At 40.9% G+C, this 22,527-nt stretch overlaps 1 protein-coding gene and 1 non-coding gene across 8 annotated transcripts in view; one reads left to right on the forward strand and one right to left on the reverse strand.

Annotated features, from left to right (window-relative positions):
* Positions 1-1,065: 1,065 nt before the first annotated feature.
* Positions 1,066-1,169, reverse strand: LOC138931247 (U6 spliceosomal RNA). Its single transcript, XR_011446494.1, has one exon. It is a non-coding gene; the product is annotated as a U6 spliceosomal RNA (small nuclear RNA).
* A 2,207-nt stretch (positions 1,170-3,376) lies between these two features.
* Positions 3,377-22,527, forward strand: part of PHF8 (PHD finger protein 8) — a 106,805-nt gene continuing 87,654 nt past the window's right edge. For 2 of the 7 annotated variants that reach the window (XM_070291611.1, XM_070291614.1), the window contains exons 1-2: positions 3,377-3,823; positions 5,025-5,214. In XM_070291611.1, coding sequence (XP_070147712.1) covers positions 5,117-5,214 — 98 coding nt within the window. In that variant the 5' untranslated portion in view covers positions 3,377-3,823; positions 5,025-5,116. Of the gene's footprint in view, positions 4,059-5,024; positions 5,215-22,527 lie in introns of all 7 variants that reach the window. The other 5 variants (XM_070291613.1, XM_070291616.1, XM_070291615.1 and 2 more) reach the window with 3 other exon arrangements.

Raw genomic sequence — 22,527 nt, forward strand, 5'->3', positions numbered from 1 at the left:
TTATTCAGGTCTTCTGCTCACATGTCAGCTTCTCCAAGAGGCCTTCCTTGACTATTTAAAATAGACTAGTGTCCATTTAAATCTTTGTCTCGTAACTTGTTTTATTGTCCTCATTGAACTCACTGCAGTTTCAAATTCTCTTACTTAACTCAATTGTCTCGCTCTCTGGAATGTGAACCATAGGAGGGCAGGGACCTTGTCTGAATCCCCAGTGTCTAGAACAGTACCTTGTATATTAGTTGTTGTTCAGTTGTTCAGTCATGTCTGATTCTTTGCAACCCCATGGACTGCAGCATGCCAGTCTTCCCTCTCCTTCACCATCTCCCAGGGCTTGCTCAAATTCATGTCCATTGAGTTGGTGATGCCATCCAACCATCTCATCCTCTGTTGTTCCCTTCTCCTCCTGCCTTCAATCTTTCTCAGCATCAGGGTTGTTTCTAATGAGTCAGCTCTTCACATCAGGTGGCCAAAGTACTGAAGCTTCAGCTTTAGCTTCAGCATCAGTCCTGTCTGCCAATGAATATTCAGGATTGATTTCCTTTGGGATTGACTGGCTTGATCATTTACAGTAGGTGTTCAGTAAATATATGAATGAATTGTACATGATTATTGACTGATCTCCATGAAGAATGTTAATATCACGAGGGCCAGGACCTTATCTGGGTTACTACTACATCCTCACACCTAGTACAGTACCTAGTGCATAGTAGATGCTCAAGAATTGTTGGGTGAGTGAATTAATGTTCAACACACTCTTTAACCCAGCATATTCAGAACTGAACTTAGTCTCTTCTGCACGAAACCTGCTTTTCCTTCTATGTACCCTGGCTCAGTCAATGGCATCATTATCCAGAAATGACACCCAATCCATAAATGAACTCATACTCCTTTCACTCATTCATCTAATATTTTCAATTAGTCTCCTAGCCCTGCCTATTCAACCTCCAAAATACCCCACTTATCTGATCATGTTCTACCCCCTGCTGCAACTGTTCTGATTCAGGCCTCATCTTTTTTTCATGGCTATTGCAACTGCCTCCTCTCTGCCTTCTCCCTTTTCTGCCATTTATTATGGAATCCTTCATAAATTTGCATGTCATACTCATACAGGGACCATGCTTAATCTTCTCAGTGTCTTTTCAATCTTAATATATGTGCTGCTTAAGCAAACATCCTTCTGCCTTCATGTGAAGTTAAGAAAGCTTAGCTGCAGGGTTTGTCACCTGCCATATGGTTATGTGGTTATATGTTTTATAAAGTTTACAAAGTGTAATTAAACCACAATTGGTTAAAATTGCTGTCCCTTTCTACTGAGAGTTTTCCTCGTCACATTTTCCTTGTAGGTGGTGTTGGAGCTGCCTCAGACATTTTTGAGATTCAGCTAAATAGAAGTTGATTTGTGGGATAAATTTAGTTTGGGTTTAGTGGGGACATCAATATGTTTGTGCCATTTCCATTTATAGTTATTACCCAAGTATAAGAATGACTTCTAGAAAAACTTTACCTTTTAATGTAATTTTGCATTTGCAAGTCTATATTCTTTTCCTAATGAAATGAACCTCACAAACTGCATAAGCTTCAGGTCCCACTAAACCTGGACTGTCCTCTGTCTAAGCCACAAATGTGACCCTGTTGCTTCTGCTCAAAAACTATAGTGATTTCTTATTGTTTACAGGATAAAATCTAATAGTCAACTTTTTTGTAAATATTTTCCCTGTGCATCCATGCATTTGTACACTATGTGTGTGTGTGTGTGTGTGTGTATGTGTCTGTGCACGTGCATGCACTCAGTGGTGTTTGACTCTTTGCAACCCCCATGGACTGTAGCCCACCAGGCTCTGTCCATGGGATTTTCCAAGCAAGAATACTGCTGTGGGTTGCCATTCCTTTCTCCAGGGGATCTTTCCCACCCAGGGATCCAACCTACATCTCCTGTATCTCCTGCATTAGCAGGCAGATTCTTTATCACTGAGCTACCTGGGAATCCCATTTGTACATCATAATCCTTTTACATACAATGTTCTTGTTAATTTAATGAACTTTTATATACTCTCCAAGTCTCTCTAAAATCTTCCTTGACATCATCAAGCAGCTTCTGAGGCACTTTCTTAGCCTCATTCTACATTTTGCAAGAGGTTATCTGTGTACTTATTGGACGCTATATTCCAATCGTTTACTTGCAGCCTTGTCTCCTGCACTGGCTGGCAAATTTCCCACTGCAGTGTCCCTCTTTTTCATCATTCTATCCCCAGGGCCTAACCCCCTCATCACTTAGGAAATCGGTGTGCACACACGCATTTTCTTTTCTAAAGCAGTGGGACCTGTTAAGAAAATGAAATAGTAAGAGGACTCCTAGAGAATTTTCTAGACTGTCTGAGAAAACCGGCGCCACCCTGAAGCATGTGTGTGGAGTTCCATCCCCTCAACCTCTTCTACTCCATCCTCAGGCTGTAGTAAGAAAATCATGGGACAGGTGCATGGAAACCCTTCAATTGTATCTGAACTGAACTGGCGGGGGCTGTGGGTGTGAAAATGAAAGTTGCTCCTTCGGGTCTGACTCTTTGCGACCCCATGGACTATATAGTCCATGGAATTCTCCAGGCCAGAATACTGGAGTGCATAGTGTTTCCCTTCTCCAGGGGATCTTCCCAACCCAGGGATTGAGCCCAAGTCTCCCAAACTGCAGGCGGATTCTTTACCAGCTGAGCCACTAGGGAAGCCCAGACGGGGGTGGGGAGTACCAAAGAAGAGAGATTTCAGAGGGAGCTGGGGAGTTCACAGAGGCTTTATGGAAGGACTGAGGGCAGGACCCCTTGGGTAGTAGAGGGTGCAAGGTTCAGCCTTCTGGCTCTGAAACTCAAGCAACTTGGCCTCCCTAAGCCCGTGTCCTCACTTGGGGATGACAGCTTCTCTTGCATGGTGAAGATTAAAGACCCGGAGACCCTGTTAAACAGGCCGATCTGCTGAAGGTGCTCAGTGAACAGGAGACTCTGTGAGTACTCGCCCTCCCCCATCTCCCCCCACACTCCCACCTATTAAGTTTGCGGCGCACAGTCGCAGAGTTCACCTCCTCTCATAAGAAAAAGCTGGGGAGGAGTGGGAAGAGAGAGTATGTGTGTGTGTCAGTGTCTGTTGGGGGTGGGTGCTTAACTCCCTGCTTGCCCGGAGGGGGAAAGCAGGGAAAGCTCTGGCCCCACTCAAAATGGAGCCAAGTGCCTGCCTCGCCTAAGATGGCGGCCTCTCCGCCTCTTGGTTCCGGGTCCTCGGCGTCGACTGGGTACCTGGGGAGTCCAGCGGGTCCAAAGGTGGCCGAGCCCCGCCCTACTTCTCAAGGTGACGCTCCGCCCCTCATGGCGTCACGCGGGAGCCGAGGCCCGCCTCTGCCGCGGTTACCTCGCGAGTACGGACCTCATAAGATGGCGGTTGGGTCGCCTCCCCACGGCGGTGCCGCCACTCTCAACATGGTAGCTGTTTACCCCGTATTTCTCCAGCCCTCTCCGCCCCAACTTCCTCGTTGTTTTGAATAAACTTTATTGACTACTCCGAATTGCCTACCACCGCCACTGAGCATCTCCCAGCGACTTTCCGGACTGCTTTTCTCCAACCCGGCCGCCGGTTCGTCTCTTTCTTCGTTGGTTTGCCCGCGGCGATCTCCTGCCAGCCCAGCGACGCCGCCGCTAGCCCGTTCATTGGGAGGCCGCCGGACTAGGCCCGAGCCGAGGGCTCCAGTAGGCCCTAACGGCCGGGCCCGAGGCAGAGCTGTGGAGAAAGCTGCCCTGAAACACCGCCGGGCGGCCAGCGAGACCCAGCGGGTGGTTCGAGGGTAAGGCGAGCGAGGTTCGCCGCGTTGCCGTGACGATCCCACAATTCGGCGCGCGCAGCCTGTGGGGCCGGAACTGCCGGCCGAGCCTCCCGCTGAGAGAGGCGCTGAGCCGCTCCGGAGCGAGCCTGGCCGCTGGCAGTTCGGTGGGACTGGGCTGCGCGGGCTCGAGGACTCTCTGCAGCTTTACGGATGAGGAGGTCCCTGTAGGGTTCGGGACCGAAGACGTTCTTGTCAGGTTTGGGTCATGAGGAGGTTCCTGTCAGTTTGGGAGGCGTGAGGAGATTCTCCTAAGTTTCTGGAGCTGGAAGGATATTCCTGTCACTTTGGGATCTGTGATGAGATACTGTCAGTTTTAAGGGGGCAGAGGAGTCTTGGTCAGTTTGAGGGGGCTGTGAGGAGATGTCTGCCAATTTCAGAGCTGTGGGAGGAAAATCCTCACTTGGTTGCGGAGTGTGAGGAAATTCTAGTCAGTTTCAGGGGTTTTGAAGTGAACTATTTGAGTTTCTGGGGTGCAACAGAAGCCTGTCAGCTTTGAAGAAGTGGGTGAGCTGATCAGTTTTGGGGTTGAGATTTATTTCGGTTATTGGGGTGATGAGACTCCCGTCTGGTCGTGGATGGAATAATTTTGAAAGTAAAGGAGCAGATAAGTTAAACTCTCAGAACACGACCCCAGAACTGTGATTTTAGTTGGGCGCCTAGTCTTGTCTCCCTCGTTCCTGAAGGCATCGAGGTAATTTTCGAGTAATCTGAGGACTTCCAGGGATCCCTATTCTCTCTCTTGTTGCCTCTATTTTTGGAGTGAGAGAAGGGGCTCTTTCTAAGATACCCCCAGCCTCGTCTTCTAGGCTGTCGTTTGCGTCATAATAAAGAGAGCCCTGGGAAGCAGCGTTGCTAACAAGGAGAGGGTGCAGTGAGAGATTAAAGGAGCTTCCTGAAAAGGCGTCAGATCTTTCCCTGAAATCCGGAAAGAAGTTATCACTGACGCAGGGGGCTGAAGGAGGTAAGGAGGGGAAATAAAGCTTCGAGAGCAGAGCGCTGTTCTTTATTTGTTAAAGCGGCCCATGGACTTTCTCCAATTGCCCCCTACAGCCCCAACCAGCTGTGTTGCATCCCAGCTGCAGCGGTAACTGTCCATTTGAGAGCTGAGGGTTGGTACCCTGGGGGACCTGATTCACTCTGTAAAAGTGTCGTTTGTGCCCAGCCTTGGTCCAGAGGGGACGCGTGCTGCCGCCTCCTGCTCCTTTTGAAGCTAAGAACCTGGCCCACTGCAGAACACTCCAAGGCCTGGTGAAGATGGCTTCAGTACCAGTGTATTGCCTCTGTCGGCTGCCTTACGATGTGACCCGCTTCATGATCGAGTGTGACATGTGCCAGGACTGGTTTCACGGCAGGTAAGGAGGGCAGGGCATCCTGGACAGGGTGCAGTGGCCAGGTGCTCACTGGCTTGCTCCTTTCTCAACTCTGGTTCAGGTTCCTCCTCAGAAACTTAATTTCCCCTCTCTCCAGGACAGTTAGGTCCAACCCACCCCCAGACACAGGTTCTTACATCCCTCCTTGTAGATTATGGCCTAACTTAACATTGACATTTGGTTTCTCCTCTTTTTTCTTTTCCTATATATATTTCTATTTTGAACCCTTCTTCTATTTTTTTTTTTTCTTAGAAAAATACTTTCTTTTCAGTTACAAAGAATGTATCATCTTTATATTCTGGTAATTTTGTTTTTCCTCAGAGGCTGGCTTTGGGAGAGACTGTACTGCATTTTTGAGATATTTGAGTCCAACAAACATGGATTTGAGTTGTGGTTTTGCAGCTTACTATCAGAGTGACCTTGGACAAGTTGCTTTGCTTCTCTGAGTCTCTTTGTCTTCAGGCAGACAGAGTGTTTTCTTTATTTATTAGATAAAATATATCTAATACAGCCTTCCTCTTTATTTAAAGCATTTTTGCATGCACTTAGTAAATGGAGGCAGAAATGCAATAGTATTTTATTTCTACAGTATTACCTGCAGAACCATCCAGGTAAATTGAATTAAGCAGAGGAGATATTGGGTAAAACAGTAGGAGTAAAACCACTAATGAATTCCCTCCAGGTAACCATGTGTGCACATAAGCACCTGTCACCCAGGATTCCAGAAAGGTTAGTGTGTGGAATAAACCTGTAATATTATCCCATTATTGGGACCTATGTCATCTCTAGAAAGAAAACCATGAGAGGATTTGTACATTGGAGTACAACAAAACAGTGTACGGCGCCCTCCTGCTGTTGCATGTTGTTAGGTTCTAAAATTTTCAGTTGTTAGCAGTCCTTTTCAAAGGGAGGCTTCACAGAGGCTCTAGTGACCTGCCAGTGCAGGAGACACAGGAGACGCGGGTTCAATCCCTGGGTCAGGAAGATACCCCGGAGGAGGAAATGGTAACCCACTCCAGTATTCTTGCCTGGAAAATCCTATGGACAGAGGAGCCTGGCAGGCTACAGTCTATGGGATCGAAAAGAGTTGGACATGACTTAGTGACTGACCACATGTGCACTTCCTGAAGGAGATGTTCCTGTTACCACACCCAAGACCAAACTGAAGGTTTTGGTACTGGTAAAATTCTACTCTTAGCAGGGACTGTCCCATGCAGCACATCCAAATTCATGTTCAGCTGATCTTTGTTGAGTATTTACTGTGTGCCAGGTGCAGAGTTCTATTTACTGCCTCATATTATTTCATTTAAGAGGGGACAGACCTAGATGATGGGGCCTTTTTCTTTCCCCTGGAAATAAATGGGCATTAAAATGTCTTCAGGATTCCTGGTATCTTTGCTAGTGCTGATCAAGTCACTCCTCTGCTTAAAATTCTTTCAGTGATCCTCCTACAGAATAAAAATCAGTCTCTTTTGTGTGACAGACAAAACCTTTTGTGATATACTTGTTCAGTCTCATTTACCATCACTCCTCCTCCCTTGTTCTTTATATCCCAGAAAGAGTTCTGGGGAAATTTTATACTTCCTTATGCCTCTTTGTCTTTGCACATGCAAAGACACTAATGTCCTTCCATTTACAACTCATAGCATACCTCTTTTGTAGAAGGCCTCTTTTTGGGTTCCCATGGCACTTTATGTATATTCTTATTGAAAGGAATTATTTCATCATATCATAGTTATAAATATATTTTTGTCACTCATTAGCAAGAGCTACGTGAGGGCAGAGATGCAATCTTTTCATATTTGGTATCCTCAGAACCTAGTTTAATGCTAAACATGTAATAGATGCTGAGTACATTTTTCAATGAACAAATGAATGAATCTTCTTGATTTATTGCCTGTGGCCCTTGCTTTGGATTGTGTAGGTTTAAACCTAAAAAGTGAACTTTCTGCATGCAATACAGAGACCCTAACTCTGCAGTGTGGGAACAGGAAATAGGAATGAATGCTTCCTGAGTGCTTACTGTGTGCCAGGCCCCATGACAGAGACTTGGCATACATTTATCTCATCTAATGCAAATCCAAGCCTGAAAGTTAGATATTTCTTTTCAAATAATATTAAAAAATTTTCCCTGACTATGTAAGTGAGACATGCTTGTTGTAGAAAATACAGAAAAAGAATAAAGAAGGAAATAAAAATCCATGGGCCTTTTATCCAGCACAATCTACTGTTTAATTTTTTGTTGCATTAACTCCCATTGTTTGACTTAGAATATAAACGTATATTTTATTGGGTTGGCCAAAAGGTTCATTTGGGTTTTTCCATAACATCTTACAGAAAAACCTGAACCAATTTTTTTGGCCAACCCAATACAATATGGGATTGTATTATAAACACAATTTTGTAACATGATTTTTATTCTTAACATTATAAAGTTACGGTCATTAAATATTGATCTAAAGATGATTTCTGATATCCCATTATATATCTATGTCATCAGTTACTCAGTCATTTCCTTTGAGGTTGGATATTTAGGTGGTTTTTACTTTTTTATATTATAAATAATACTATGATGTGAGGGAAACTTTAGGGTTTCTGAAAATGTTTGGCATTTTTATTTGGGTGCTCGTTGAAACAAAAAGGAAAACATTGTGGTAAGCATCTTTGCACAGTAGAGAGCTGACATTTATAAGGAATACCACTGAGGCCTTTAACAGTTCCAAATTTACAATATGAAAATGTGTTTATGGGCCAGGCCCCTTCTTAATCACATTTCTGTGGTGAGTCCTGTGTTTCTGTGCACACCCTGACATAAGTTAACTGCCTTAATTTTTTTTTCCCATGAAAGAGACCAAAATTTTATCTCTTACTGTGCTTTTCTATGGACTGCCAGAGAATAAGGAAGCCAGCTGAGAATCAGGTCGTTGGTGGGTGGCTGTTCTTGGTTACTAAGTGCATTGCACACATGCACACACATGCATATACACACATCCTAGGCTCATAGTACTTTAGCATAATTGAAAATTACTAAATATTGTGCATTTTTCATGGTTGCCCACAATAGTTAAGCCCACAGATGCCTGTAGATGATATAAATCTGTTCATATCTTTGATGACTTCCAAAGGCCAGATTTCTTAAAGTCCAGTTAGGGATTAGTAATGCCATGTTACTTCCTGGAAAGGTTATAACAAGGAAGATGACTATTCCATTTTGCTGGTGAGAATCTGGAACTCATGGAAGTTGTTACTCTTTGAGTCTGGATTTGAACTTAGAATTATCTGGCTTGAGACCAGGTTCTCAAAAGTGGAAAAAACAATGGTATAGCTCCATTCCTCTATTGTAAGGGGCTGGATTTGGAAGAGCACTTCGATTTGTAGAGCAGTGGTTCTCAAACTTTAGGGTGTATCAGAATCACTTGGAAGACCTCTTAAAAGATGAGATAGGTAGGCCCCACCTGCAGGATTTCTGATTCAGTAGGTGAGTGGGAGCTACTCTCAGAACCACTGATTTAGAACATTGCTGCTGCTGCTGCTAAGTCGCTTCAGTCGTGTCCGACTCTGTGCGACCCCATAGACGGCAGCCCACCCTCTGTCTCAATTCCTTCCCATTCTTTGGAGTGTGACAGCTTCTGATATTGTGGGATGGGTGGGCTAATATATCATAACTGTACACTGTTGTTCTCAAAATATGGTTCATTAACTGGAAATTTGTTAAAAATGTGAATTCTTGGGTTGGAACCCAACAGTCTATTTTAACAAACAGGTAGATTCTGATGTATCCTAACTTTTGAGAAACCTTGCTGTATACTAGCAGGGGAAGTTAGTTGGCAAGCATATATCTGGGGCTTTGACAAAACCTCACTCCTTTATAGTTTTCCTATCTATAAAGGAAGTATTGGTTGCCACATCCCCAAGGTGGTGGCCGTGGTGTGGACTCTTAAACTCTAGGGAAATTGGCACTGGCTTCAGATCTGGGTTCAAATTCTGACTCTGTTTCTGTTACTTTTTAGCAAAGGATTTCATCTCTGTGAAGCCTCAGTTTCCCCAAGAGAGCTTGTAATGATTTAAATAAAATGGTAATGACCGTTGTTTATTGAGTACTAGCTAGTCTGCCAGTCATTATACTAAACACTTGATGTATGAAACCACCTGATGTGAACAGCTGACTCATTGAAAAGACCCTGATGCTGGGAAGGATTGAGGTTAAGAGGAGAAAGGGACGATAGAGGATGAGATGGATGGATAGCATCACCAGCTCAATGGACATGGGTTTGGGTGGACTCCAGGAGTTGGTGATGGACAGGAAGGCCTGGCATGCTGCAGTTCATGGGGTTGCAAAGGGTTGGACACGACTGAGCAACTGAACTGAACTATCTTTAATCTTTTTTTTTTGAGTTTTAAAATTATCAATTCAATTCATTTAATAGTTATAAGACTATTTAAATTATCTATTTTATATTGGATATGTTCTGGTAATTTGTGCTTTCCAAGGAATTGACTCATTTCTTCTAAGTTGTCAAATTTAGTGTGTATAGTTGTTCATAATATTCCCTTATTATCCTTTTGATGTCTGCAGGCTGGCTCTGTGGTGACATCTCATTTCATTTCTGATATTGAAAATTTTTATTTTCTTTTTTTCTTTTCAGACTTGCTATAGTTTTGTCAGTTTTATTGATCTTTTCAGAGAGCAAGCTTTTTATTTCATTGAATTTCCCTTTTATCTTTCTGTTTTCAGCTTCGCTGATTTCCATACTTTATTATTTCCTTCCTTCTGCTTGCTTTGGGTTCATTTTGCTCCTCTTAATATCTTGAGGTGGGAGCTTAGGTTATTGATTTGAGACTTTTCCTGTATTCTAATATAAGTATTTAGTGCTATCAGTTTTCCTCTTAGTACTGATTTAGCTATGTCCCTCAAATTTTGATGTTTTCCTTTTCATGTAGTTCACTCTAATTTTTGCTTAGCTTAGAGACTTCATGTTTGACCTGTGAATTGTATAGAAGTATGTTGTTTACTTTCCAGGTGTTTGCAGATTTTCCTGTTATTCTGTTATTGGTTTCTGGTTCGTTTCCATAGAATATACTCTGTACAATTTTAGTTCCTTTAAATTTACTGGGTTTTGTTTTATGGCCCAAGATATGGTCTGTCTTGGTAGATGTTTCCATGGTCACTTGAAAAGAATGTATATCCTGCTGATGTTTGGAGGAGTTTTCTGTAAATGTTGATTTACCCCTGTTGGTTGATGGTGTTGCTGAATTCTTCTCTGTCTTTGGTGATTTTCTGTGTAATTGTTCAGTCAGTTGTTGAGAAAGAGGTGAAGCATCCAGGTATAATTGTCAATTTTTCTATTCTTCCTTTCAGTTTTATCATTTGCCTCATATCTTGCAGCTTTGTTGTTTGATGCAGATGCATTTAGGAGTGCTGTGTCTTGGTGGATTGACCCTTTAATTATTATGTAACGTCCTCTGTCACTGGCAATTTTCTCTGCATGGAAGTCCATTTTATAGGATATTAATATAGACATTAAAATAGCCACTCCTTCCTTTTGATTAATGATTGCCTTGTGTCTTTTTATATCCCTTTACTTTCAACTGACACCATTATATATAAAGTGAGTTTCTTGTAGAAAGCATATAAGTTTGGAATTATTTTTTTCCACTCTGCTAATCTCTGTAATTGGTATATTTAGACCAAATATACTTAATGCAATTATTGATGTGTTAGGGCATAAGTTGGTAATTTTTTTGTTTTGTTTGTTTTCTCTGTTCATTCTGTTTTCTTTCTCCTGCCTTCCTTTGGGTTACTTAAATCTTTTCAAGAATTCCATTTTGATTTATCTATAATAAATTTAGATATAAATATAAATATATATATAAATAAGTATAAATTTATCTATAATGTTTTTGAGTGTATCTCTTTGTATAGCTTTTTCAGTGCTTGTTCTAGGCATTAACATAAAACATACATAACTTATCACAGTCAACTTATAGACATTTTAGTAGTTTGAGTAAAGAGTAGAAATCTTATTTTAAATTTCTTTATGCTCTCCTGCTGTAGTTATCTTAAATATTTCATCTATATATGTTGAGAACCATATCATATAGTAGTATAATTTTTGCTTCAACTGTCAAATATGATTTAGAAAACTCAAGTGGAGAAGGAAAATATATTGTATGTACCCATATTTTCAGTCTTTCCCTTGTTCTGTCTTCCTGGTGTTCTTAACAGTCCTTTTATCATTTCCTTTCTGTTTAAAGAACATCCTTTAGACATGCTTTTAGAATTGGCCTATTGGCAACAAATACTCTTAGTTTTCCTTCATATAAGAATGTCTTGATTTCCCTTGAATTGCTGAGGGGGTCTTTTCATTTGATATCAGATTCTAGGTTTCTAGTTCTTTTCAGCCCTTGAAAACTGTTGTGCTACTGCCTTTTGGCTGCCATGGTTTCTGATAAGAGATCTTCTGTCATTTAAATTGGCATTCTCCTTTAGGAAATATCATTTTTCTCACTGATGTCAAGATTTTTTCTTTGTCTTTTTTATGTTCAGGAATGTGATTTTTTTTTTTTTGGCTGTACCACATGGCTTGTGGGACCTTAGTTCATGAACAAGGATCAAACCTGGACCACGGCAATGAAAGCACCAAGTCCTAACCACTAGATCATCAGGGAGTTTCCTGATTATGCTATTTCTGAGTGTGGATTTCTTTGGGTTTATTTTTGTTTTAGTCTACAGGTTGCTAAAGCTCTGTTCATTCTCCTCAGTCAATTTTATTTCAGTTTTATTGAGATGTAATTGACATACAGTACTGTTTAAGGTATAGAGTATAATGATTACCACAATTACGTATAGATACAATAACTATACCACAATAAGGTGTAGAATGAAATGATTACCACAATTAGTTTAGTTAACTTCCATCATCTCATGTAAATACAAAAAAGAGAGGAAAACTAAGCTTTTTGCTTGTGATGAGAACTTTTATGAATTACTCTTAGCAATTTTCAAATATACCATGCAGCAGTGTTAACTATAGTCATCATGTTGTGCATTACATCCTCATTACTTATATAACTGGAAGTTTGTATCTTTTGACTACCTTTATGCAATTCTCCTATCCTACTCCCACCTCTGGAGAGTAACCACAAATCTAACTTTTTCTATGAGTTTGGGTTTTTTCCCTAGATTTCATATATAAATGAGATCATAGAGTAGTCTTTGACTTGTTTTACTTAGCATAATGCCTTCATGTATCTGTTGGTCATCTGTGTGTCTTTGAGAAAATGTCTATTCAGTTCGTCTGTTCACTTTTTTAAAAAAATTGGATGATAGTTGCTTTACAATATTGTGTTGGTTTCTGCCATATATCAACATGAATCAGCCATGGGTATACACATGCCCCCTCCCTCCTACCTCCCACCCCATCCCAACCCTCTAGGTCATTACAAACACCAGGTTTGAGCTCCCTGTGTCTTACAGCAAATGCCCACTGGTTATCCATTTTACGTTTGGTAAAGTACATATTTCATTGCTACTCTCCCAATTCATCCCACCCTCTCCTTCCCCAGCTGTGTCCACAAGGCTGTTCTCTGTGTCTGCATCTCTATTGCTGCACTACAAATAGGCTCATCAGTACCAGCCTTCTAGATTCCATATATAGGCATTAATATACGATATTTGTTTTTCTCTTTCTGACTTTGTTCTGTATAATATGCTCTAGGTTCATCCGCCTCATTCAAACGGACTCAAATGTGTTCCTTTTTATGGCTGAGTAATATTCCATGGTATGTATGTACCACAGCTTCTTTATCCATTCATCTGTCAATGGACATCTAGGTTGCTTCCATGTCCTAGCTATTGTAAATAGAGCTGCAGTGAACATGGGGTTACATGTGTCTTTTTCAGTTTTGGTTTCCTCAGGGTATATGCCTAGTAGTAGGATTGCTAGGTTGTATGGTGGTTTTATTCCTACTTTTTTAAGGAATCTCCATACTGTTCTCCATAGTGGCTATATCAGTTTACATTCCCACCAATAGTGCAAGAGGGTTCCCATTTCTCCACACCATCTCCAGCATTTATTGTTTGTAGTTTTTGATGATGGCCATTACAATGATGTAATACCATATTGTAGTTTTGATTTGCATTTCTCTAATAACGAGTGATGTTGAACATCTTTTCATGTGTTTCATCTGCCCACTGTTTAACCAAATTTTTTTTGCTATTGACCTGTAGTTCTTAAATTTTTTGAATAATAACCCATCATTTAATATTTAACATATTTGCAAGTATGTTCTCCTGTTCCATAGGTTGCCTTTTTATTTCTGCATAGCAGAAACTTTATAGTTTGATGTGGCCAAACCAAATTTTTGATTTATTTTTGAAATTATTTATTTTTGATTTTGTCACTTTGTGCTTTCAGTGTCACAGCCAAAAAATTATTGCCAAAGTTCCACATTAAGGACCTTTTTTCCTGTGTTTTCTTCTAGGAGTTTCATGGTTTTCGGGCTTACCTTTAAATCTTTAATACATTTTGAGTTAATTTTAGTGAGTAATATAAGTCAGGGGTCTATTTTCATCCTTTTACATTTGTTTTTTTTTCTTTTCTAATATAAAGTTATTTATTTTAATTGGAGGCTAATTAATTTACAATATTGTATTGCTTTTGCCATACATTGACATGAATCCACCACAGGTGTATATGTGTTCCCCATACTGAACCCCCCTCCCACCTCCCTCCTCATACCATCCCTCTGGGTCATCCCAGTGCACCGGCCCTGAGCACCCTGTATCATGCATCGAACCTGGACTGGCGATTTGTTTCACGGATGATAATATACATGTTTAAATGCCATTCTCCCAAATCATCCCACCCTCGCCCTCTCCCACAGAGTCCAAAAGACTGTTCTATACATCTGTGTCTCTTTTGCTGTCTCACACACAGGGTTATCCTAACCGTCTTTCTAAATTCCATTTATATGCGTTAGTATACTGTATTGGTGTTTTCCTCTCTGGATTACTTGACTCTGTATAATAGGCTACAGTTTCATCCACCTTATTAGAACTGATTCAAATGTATTCTTTTTAATGGCTGAGTAATATTCCATTGTGTAAATGTACCACAGCTTTCTTATCCATTCATCTGCTGATGGACATCTAGGTTGCTTCCATGTCCTGGCTATTATAAACAGTGCTGCAATGAACATTGGGGTACACATGTCTCTTTCAATTCTGGTTTCCTCAATGTGTATGCCCAGCAGTGGGATTGCTGGGTCGTATAGCAGTTCTATTTGTAGTTTTTAAAGGAATCTCCACACTGTTCTCCATAGTGGCTGTACTAGTTTTCACTCCAACAGTGTAAGAGGGTTCCCTTTTCTCCAACCCTCTCCAGCATTTATTGCTTCTAGACTTTTGGATAGTAGCCATTCTGACTGGTGTGAAATGGTACCTCACTGTGACTTTGATTTGCATTTCTCTGATAATGAATGATGTTGAACATCTTTTCATGTGTTTGTTAGCCATCTGAAGGTCTTCTTTGGAGAAATGTCTGTTTAGTTCTTTGGCCCATTTTTTGATTGGGTCGTTTATTTTTCTGGAATTGAGCTGCAGGAGTCGCTTGTATATTTTTGAGATTAATTCTTTGTCAGTTGCTTCATTTGCTATTATTTTCTCCCATTCTGAAGGCTGTCTTTTCACCTTGCATATAGTTTCCTTCATTGTACAAAAGCTTTTAAATTTAATTAGGTCCCATTTGATTATTTTTGCTTTTATTTCCAGTATGCTGGGAGGTGGGTCCTAGAGGATCCTGCTGTGATTTATTTCGGAGAGTGTTTTGCCTATGTTTTCCTCTAGGAGTTTTATAGTTTCTGGTCTTACATTTAGATCTTTAATCCATTTTGAGTTTATTTTTGTTTATGGTGTTAGAAAGTGTTCTAGTTTAATTTTTTTATAAGTGGTTGACCAGTTTTCCCTGCACCACTTGTTAAAGAGATTGTCTTTTTTCCATTGTATTTTCTTGCCTCCTTTGTCAAAGATAAGATGTCCATAGGTGCATGGATTTATCTCTGGGCTTTCTATTTTGTTCCATTGATCTATATTTCTGTCTTTGTGCTAGTACCATACTGTCTTGATGCCTGTGGCTTTGTAGTAGAGCCTGAAGTCAGGCAGGTTGATTCCTCCAGTCCTATTCTTCTTTCTCAAGGTTGCTTTGGCTATTCGAGGTTCTTTGTATTTCCATACAAATTTTGAAATTGTGTTTTCTAGTTCTGTGAAAAATACTGTTGACAGCTTGATAGGGATTGCACTGAATCTCTAGATTGCTTTGGCTAGTATACTCATTTTCACTATATTGATTCTTCCAGTATGTGAACACAGTATATTTTGCCTTCTATTTGTGTCCTCTTTGACTTCTTTCATCAGTGTTTTATAGTTTTCTATATATAGATCTTTTGTGTCTTTAGGTAGATATATTCCTAAGTATTTTATTCTTTTTGTAGCAATGGTGAATGGAGTTGTTTCCTTAATTTCTCTTTCTGTTATCTCATTGTTAGGGTATAGGAATGCAAGGGATTTCTGTGTGTTAATTTTATATCCTGCAACTTCACTATATTCATTGATTAGCTCTAGGAATTTTCTGGTGGAGTCTTTAGGGTTTTCTATGTAGAGGGTTTTCTATCATGTCATCTGTAAACAGTGACAGTTTTACTTCTTTTCCAATCTGAATTCCTTTTATTTCTTTTCTGCTCTGATTGCTGTGGCCAAAACTTCCAACACTATGTTGAATAGTAGTGGTGAGAGTGGGCACCCTTGTCTTGTTCCTGACTTTAGGGGAAATGCTTTCAATTTTTCACCATTGAGGATAATGTTTGCTGTGGGTTTGTCATATATAGCTTTTATTATGTTGAGGTATGTTCTTTCTAGTCCTGCTTTCTGGAGGATTTTTATCATAAATGGATGTTGAATTGTGTCAAAGGCTTTCTCTGCATCTGTTGAGATAATCATATGGTTTTTATCTTTCAATTTGTTAATGTGTATTATGTTGATTGATTTTCAGGTACATTGATTGATTGAAGAATCCTTGCATCCCTGGGATAAAGCCCACTTGGTCATGATGTATGATCTTTTTCATATGTTGTTGGATTCTGTTTGCTAGAATTTTGTGAAGGATTTTTGCATCTATGTTCATCAGTGATATTGGCCTGTAGTTTTCTTTTTTTGTGGCATCTTTGTCAGGTTTTGGTATCATGGTGGTGGTGGCCTCATAGAATGAGTTTGGAAGTTTGCCTTCCTCTGCAATTTTCTGGGAGAGTTTGAGTAGGATAGGTGTTAACTCTTCTCTAAATTTTTGGTAGAATTCAGCTGTGAAGCTGTCTGGTCCTGGGCTTTTGTTTGCTGGAAGATTTCTGATTACAGTTTCAATTTTCATGCTTGTGATGGGTCTGTTAAGATTTTCTATGTCTTCCTGGTTCAGTTTTGGAAAATTGCACTTTTCTAAGAATTTGTCCACTTCTTCCAAGTTGTCCATTTTATTGGCATATACTTGCAGGTAGTAGTCTCTGATGATCCTTTGTATTTCTGTGTTGTCTGTTCTGATTTCTCCATTTTCATTTCTAATTTTATTGATTTGATTTTTCTCCCTTTGTTTCTTGATGAGTCTGGCTAATGATTTGTCAGTTTTATTTATCTTCTCAAAGAACCAGCTTTTGCCTTTGTTGATTTTTGCTATGGCCTCTTTTGTTTCTTTTGCATTTATTTCTGCCCTAATTTTTAAGATTTCTTTCCTTCTACTGACCCTGCAGTTCTTCATTTCTTCCTTTTCTAGTTTCTTTAGGTGTAGAGTTAGGTTATTTATTTGACTTTTTTCTTGTTTCTTGAGGTAAGCCTGTATTGCTATGAACCTTCCACTTAGCACTGCTTTTACAGTTTCCCACAGGTTTTGGGTTGTTGTGTTTTCATTTTCATTTGTTTCTATGCAGATTTTGATTTCTTCTGTGATTTGTTGGTTATTCAGCAGCATGTTGTTCAGCCTCCACATGTTGGAATTTTTAATAGTTTTTCTCCTGTAATTGAGATCTAATCTTACTGCATTGTGGTCAGAAAAGATGCTTGGAATGATTTCAATTGTTTTGAATTTACCAAGGCTAGATTTATGGTCCAGGATGTGCGCTTGAGAAAAAGATGAAATTCATTGTTTTGGGGTGAAATGTCCTATAGATATCAGTTAGGTCTAACTGGTCCATTGTGTCATTTAAAGTTTGTGTTTCCTTGTTAATTTTCTGTTTAGTTCATCTATCCATAGGTGTGAGTGGGGTATTAAAGTCTCCCACTATTATTGTGTTACTGTTAATTTCCCCTTTCATACTTGTTAGCATTTGTCTTACATATTTTGGTGCTCCTATGTTGGGTGCATATCTATTTATAATTGTTATATCTTCTTCTTGGATTGATCCTTTGATCATTATGTAGTGTCCTTCTTTGTCTCTTTTCACAGCCTTTGTTTTAAAGTCTATTTTATCTGATATGAGTATTGCTACTCCTGCTTTCTTTTGGTCTCTATTTGTGTGGAATATCTTGCTAGCCCTTCACTTTCAGTCTGTATGTGTCCCTGGTTTCAAGGTGGGTCTCTTATAGATAACATATATAAGGATCTTGTTTTTTTATCCATTCAGCCAGTCTTTGTCTTTTGGTTGGGGCATTCAACCCATTTACATTTAAGATAATAATTGATAAGCATGATCCCATTGCCATTTACTTTATTGTTTTGGGTTTGAGTTTATACACCCTTTCTGTGTTTCCTGTCTAGAAAAGATTCTTTAGCGTTTGTTGGAGAGCTGGTTTGGTGGTGCTAAATTCTCTCAGCTTTTGCTTGTCTGTAAAGCTTTTGATTTCTCCTTCATACTTGAATGAGATCCTTGCTGGGTACAGTCATCTGGGCTGTAGGTTTTTCTCTTTCATCACTTTAAGTATGTCCTCCCATTCCCTCCTGGCCTGAAGAGTTACTACTGAAAGATCAGCTGTTATCCTGTGAGAATCCCCTTGTGTGTTATTTGTTGTTTTTCCCTTGCTGCTTTTAATATTTGTTCTTTGTGTTTGATATTTGTTGCTTTGATTAATATGTGTCTTGAGGTGTTTAGCCTTGAGTTTATCGTGTTGGAACACTCTGGGTTTCTTGGACTTGGGTGTCTATTTCCTTCCCCATTTTAGGGAAGTTTTCAACTATTACCTCCTCAACTATTTTCTCATGGTCTTTCTTTTTGTCGTCTTCTTCTGGGACTCCTATGATTCGAATGTTGGGGCGTTTAACGTTGTCCCAGAGGTCTCTGACATTGTCCTCATTTCTTTAAATTCTTTTTTCTTTTTTCCTCTCTGCTTCATTTATTTCTACCATTCTATCTTCTACCTCACTTATCGTATCTTCTGCCTCCATTATTCTACTGTTGGTTCCCTCCAGAGTGTTTTTGATCTCATTTATTGCATTATTCATTATATATTGACTCTTATTTCTTCTAGGTCCTTGTTTAACATTTCTTTCATCTTCTTGATCCTTGTCTCCAGGCTATTTATCTGTAACTCCATTTTGTTTTCAAGATTTTGGATCATTTTCACTATCAATATTCACATTTCTTTATCTAGTAGATTCCCTATCTCTTCCTCTTTTGTTTGGTTTGGTGGGCATTTATCCTTTTCCTTTACCTGCTGAGTATTTCTCTGCCTTTTCATCTTGTTTACATTGCTGTGTTTGGGGTGGCCTCTCCATATTCTGGCAGTTTGTGGTTCCTCTTTATTGTGGAGGTTCCTCCCTGTGGGTGGGGTTGTTTGGGTAGCTTGTCAAGGTTTCCTGGTTAGGGAAGCTTGTGTCAGTGTTCTGGTGGGTGGAGCTGGATTTCTTCTCTCTGGTGTGCACTGAAGTGTCCAGTAATGAGTTTTGAGATGTCAGTGGGTTTGGTGTGACTTTGGGCAGCCTGTATATTGAAGCTCAGGGCTATGTTCCTGCGTTGCTGGAGAATTTGCATGGTATGTCTTGCTCTGGAACTTGTTGGCCCTTGGGTGGTGCTTGGTTTCAGTGTAGGTATGGAGGCGTTTGATGAGCTCCTATTGATTAATGTTCCCTGGAGTCAGGAGTGCTCTGGTGTTTTCAGGATTTGGACTTAAGCCTCCTACCTCTCTGGCTTTCAGTCTTATTCTTACCATAGCCTCAAGACTTCTCCATCTATACAGCACTGATAATAAAACATCTAGGTTAATGATGAAAAGTGTCTCCACACTGAGGGAAACCTAGAGAGGTACACAGAGTACATGGAGAAGAGAAGAGAGAGGAGAGAGATAGAGGTGACCAGGAGAAGAGGGGGATTCTAAAGGGGAGAGAGCAAGCCAGCCAGTAATCACTTCCTTATGTGCTCTCCACAGTCTGGATCCCTCAGAGATGTTCATGGAATTACACAGAGAAGAGAAGAGGGAGGAAGGAGACAGAGGTGGCCAGGAGGAGAAAAGGGGGAGTCAAAAGGAGAGAGAAAGATCTAGCCAGTAATCAGTTCCCTAAGTGTTTTCCACAACCCAGAATACATGAAGATTCACCGAGTTGGGTAAAGAAGAAAAGGGGAGAGAGGAGTAGAGGCGACCTGGTGGAGAAAAAGGAGAGTCCAAAGGGGGAGAGAGCAATCAAGCCAACAATCTCACTCCCAGGTAAAATAGGGTACTCAAGATTGGGTTCTCAAAGGTACAAAATTGATAACAAATATAAAAAACCAAAGATTAAAAATCTAGAGTAGAGGTTAGATTCTCAAAAAAGTCACAAAAATTATAATATATATATATATATATATTATATATATATGTGTATATATATATACACGAAGTTTGCTTTAAAAATAGGGTCTTTTTTTGCGAACTTATAGTAGATTATAAAAATGAAAATTAAAGGAGTAATAGAGGACTTAAAATTTAAAAAAAATCTTTAAATGATAATAGTAAAAATATATCTAGGACTTTGTCTGGTGTCGTTGTGGACAGTGTGGGGTCAGTTCATTTTCAGAATGTTCCTTGAACCAGCTTATACTTCTCAAGATCTATAGGCCCCTTCCTATGTAGTCCGTGCTAATTGCAGGGTTTTAATCTATTGTACCTGTCACTTCCAAAAGCGGTTCCCTCTGTTTATTTTAGTTTCTTTTGTTTGCTGGTCTCTTCAGTGTCTAATTTCTGCCCTGACATAAGGGGGCAGTGGTGGTCACTTTCTTAGGCTTACTTGTTCAGTCGTTCTGTGGGGAGGGCGAAACACTGCAAGCAAATATCACTGGCTCGCAGTGCCTCAGCCACAGTGGGTTTGCCCCCACTCATGGTTTATGTGCTTTCCCAGTCTGCACTGTTCAGGCTCTAGGTTGCTCTGCCGGGAACTGTCTGAGGTGGGCCCTGGGTTCACCTCCACTTCCCAGGTCTAAGATGCTCAGATTCAGGTTCTTGGGTACTCCACAAAGGCGCAGATTTGTTTGGGCCTGCGTTTTGTGCCCTTTGTAGGTCCGAGCAGCTCAGGTGACGAGGTGCTTGGTGAGCGCAGTTGCCCCCAGTTGGGGGCTGTGTCTTATTGCCTCTCCGGTCCCAGCCACTCAGTTTTCTGGGTGTACAACCGGCATGCCTTCTCAGGTGTGCCGTGTGTCTCTTCTGGGGGCTGATCTCTGGCTGCGACCCTTCTGGTGGATGTCGACTGTCCAGAATCCCAAGAAGTCTTGGTTAGCAGTGAAGCCTGCTTGCAGTTTGGTAGATGATGCCTCCCTGGGGCCGCGATTGCCCCCTTCCGGCTCTGGCCGCCCTCGCCTGCCTGTCTCCAGCAGGGGATGGGCTGGTCCACAGCCAGCTAGCTCTGCTCAGTCCTTTGTTATGTGAGCAGGCCTGGCAGTGTCTACAGTTCAGTTCAGTTCAGTCGTGTAGTCATGTCTGACTCTTTGCAACCCCATGAATCGCAGCATGCCAGGCCTCCCTGTCTATCACCAACTCGCGGAGTTCACTCAGATTCACGTCCATCGAGTCAGTGATGCCATCCAGCCATCTCATCCTCAGTCGTCCCCTTCTCCTCCTGCCCCCAATCCCTCCCAGCATCAAAGTCTTTTCCAATGAGTCAACTCTTCGCATGAGGTGGCCAAAGTTCTGGAGTTTCAGCTTTAGCATCATTCCTTCCAAAGAAATCCCAGGGCTGATCTCCTTCAGAATGGACTGGTTGGATCTCCTTGCAGTCCAACACCATAGTTCAAAAGCATCAATTCTTTGGCGCTCAGCCTTCTTCACAGTCCAACTCTCACATCCATACATGACTACTGGAAAAACCATAGCCTTGACTAGACGGACCTTAGTTGGCAAAGTAATGTCTCTGCTTTTGAATATGCTATCTAGGTTGATCATAACTTTTCTTCCGAGGAGTAAGCGTCTTTTAATTTCATGGCTGCAATCACCATCTGCAGTGATTTTGGAGCCCCCCCAAAATAAAGTCTGACACTGTTTCCACTGTTTCCCCATCTATTTCCCATGAAGTGATGGGACCAGATGCCATGATCTTCGTTTTCTGAATGTTGAGCTTTAAGCCAACCTTTTCATTCTCCTTTTTCACTTTCATCAAGAGGCTTTTTAGTTCCTCTTCACTTTCTGCCATAAGGGTGGTGTCATCTGCATATCTGAGGTTATTGATATTTCTCCCGGCAATCTTGATTCCAGCTTGTGCTTCTTCCAGTCCAGCATTTCTCATGATGTACTCTGCATATAAGTTAAATAAGCAGGGTGACAATATACAGCCTTGACGTACTCCTTTTCCAATTTGGAACCAGTTTGTTGTTCCATGTCCAGTTCTAACTGTTGCTTCCTGACCTGTATACAGGTTTCTCAAGAGGCAAGTCAGGTGGTCTGGTATTCCCATCTCTCTCAGAATTTTCCACAGTTTATTGTGATGCACACAGTCAAAGGCAGTGTCTTAGGTTAGGGCTTTTCGTGGGATAGCTATTCCACAGTTTGGGTTGCTATCTCAAGTTAGTTCCCTCAGATTGCCCTTGGGGTATTCATGCCTGGTTGATATCCTAAACAATGCAGCCTGGGCCTGCCTGTCCATCCCCCGCTTGCTAGTCCTGGATGTGGAGCATCTGTGCTGCTTCTCTGCTGGGAGTTGCCGTTAGGTACATAATCTTTGGGTTTTAATTACTATTTTTTTTTTCTTCTTGGTTATATTGCCCTCTGAGGTTCCAAGGCTCGCCACAGACTCGTCGGTGAGAGTGTTTCCTGGTGTTTGAAAACTTCTCTCTTTTTTAAGACTTCCTTCCTGGGTC

The sequence above is a fragment of the Ovis canadensis genome, chromosome X (genome assembly GCF_042477335.2).
Source record: "Ovis canadensis isolate MfBH-ARS-UI-01 breed Bighorn chromosome X, ARS-UI_OviCan_v2, whole genome shotgun sequence".
Lineage (NCBI taxonomy): Eukaryota > Metazoa > Chordata > Mammalia > Artiodactyla > Bovidae > Ovis > Ovis canadensis.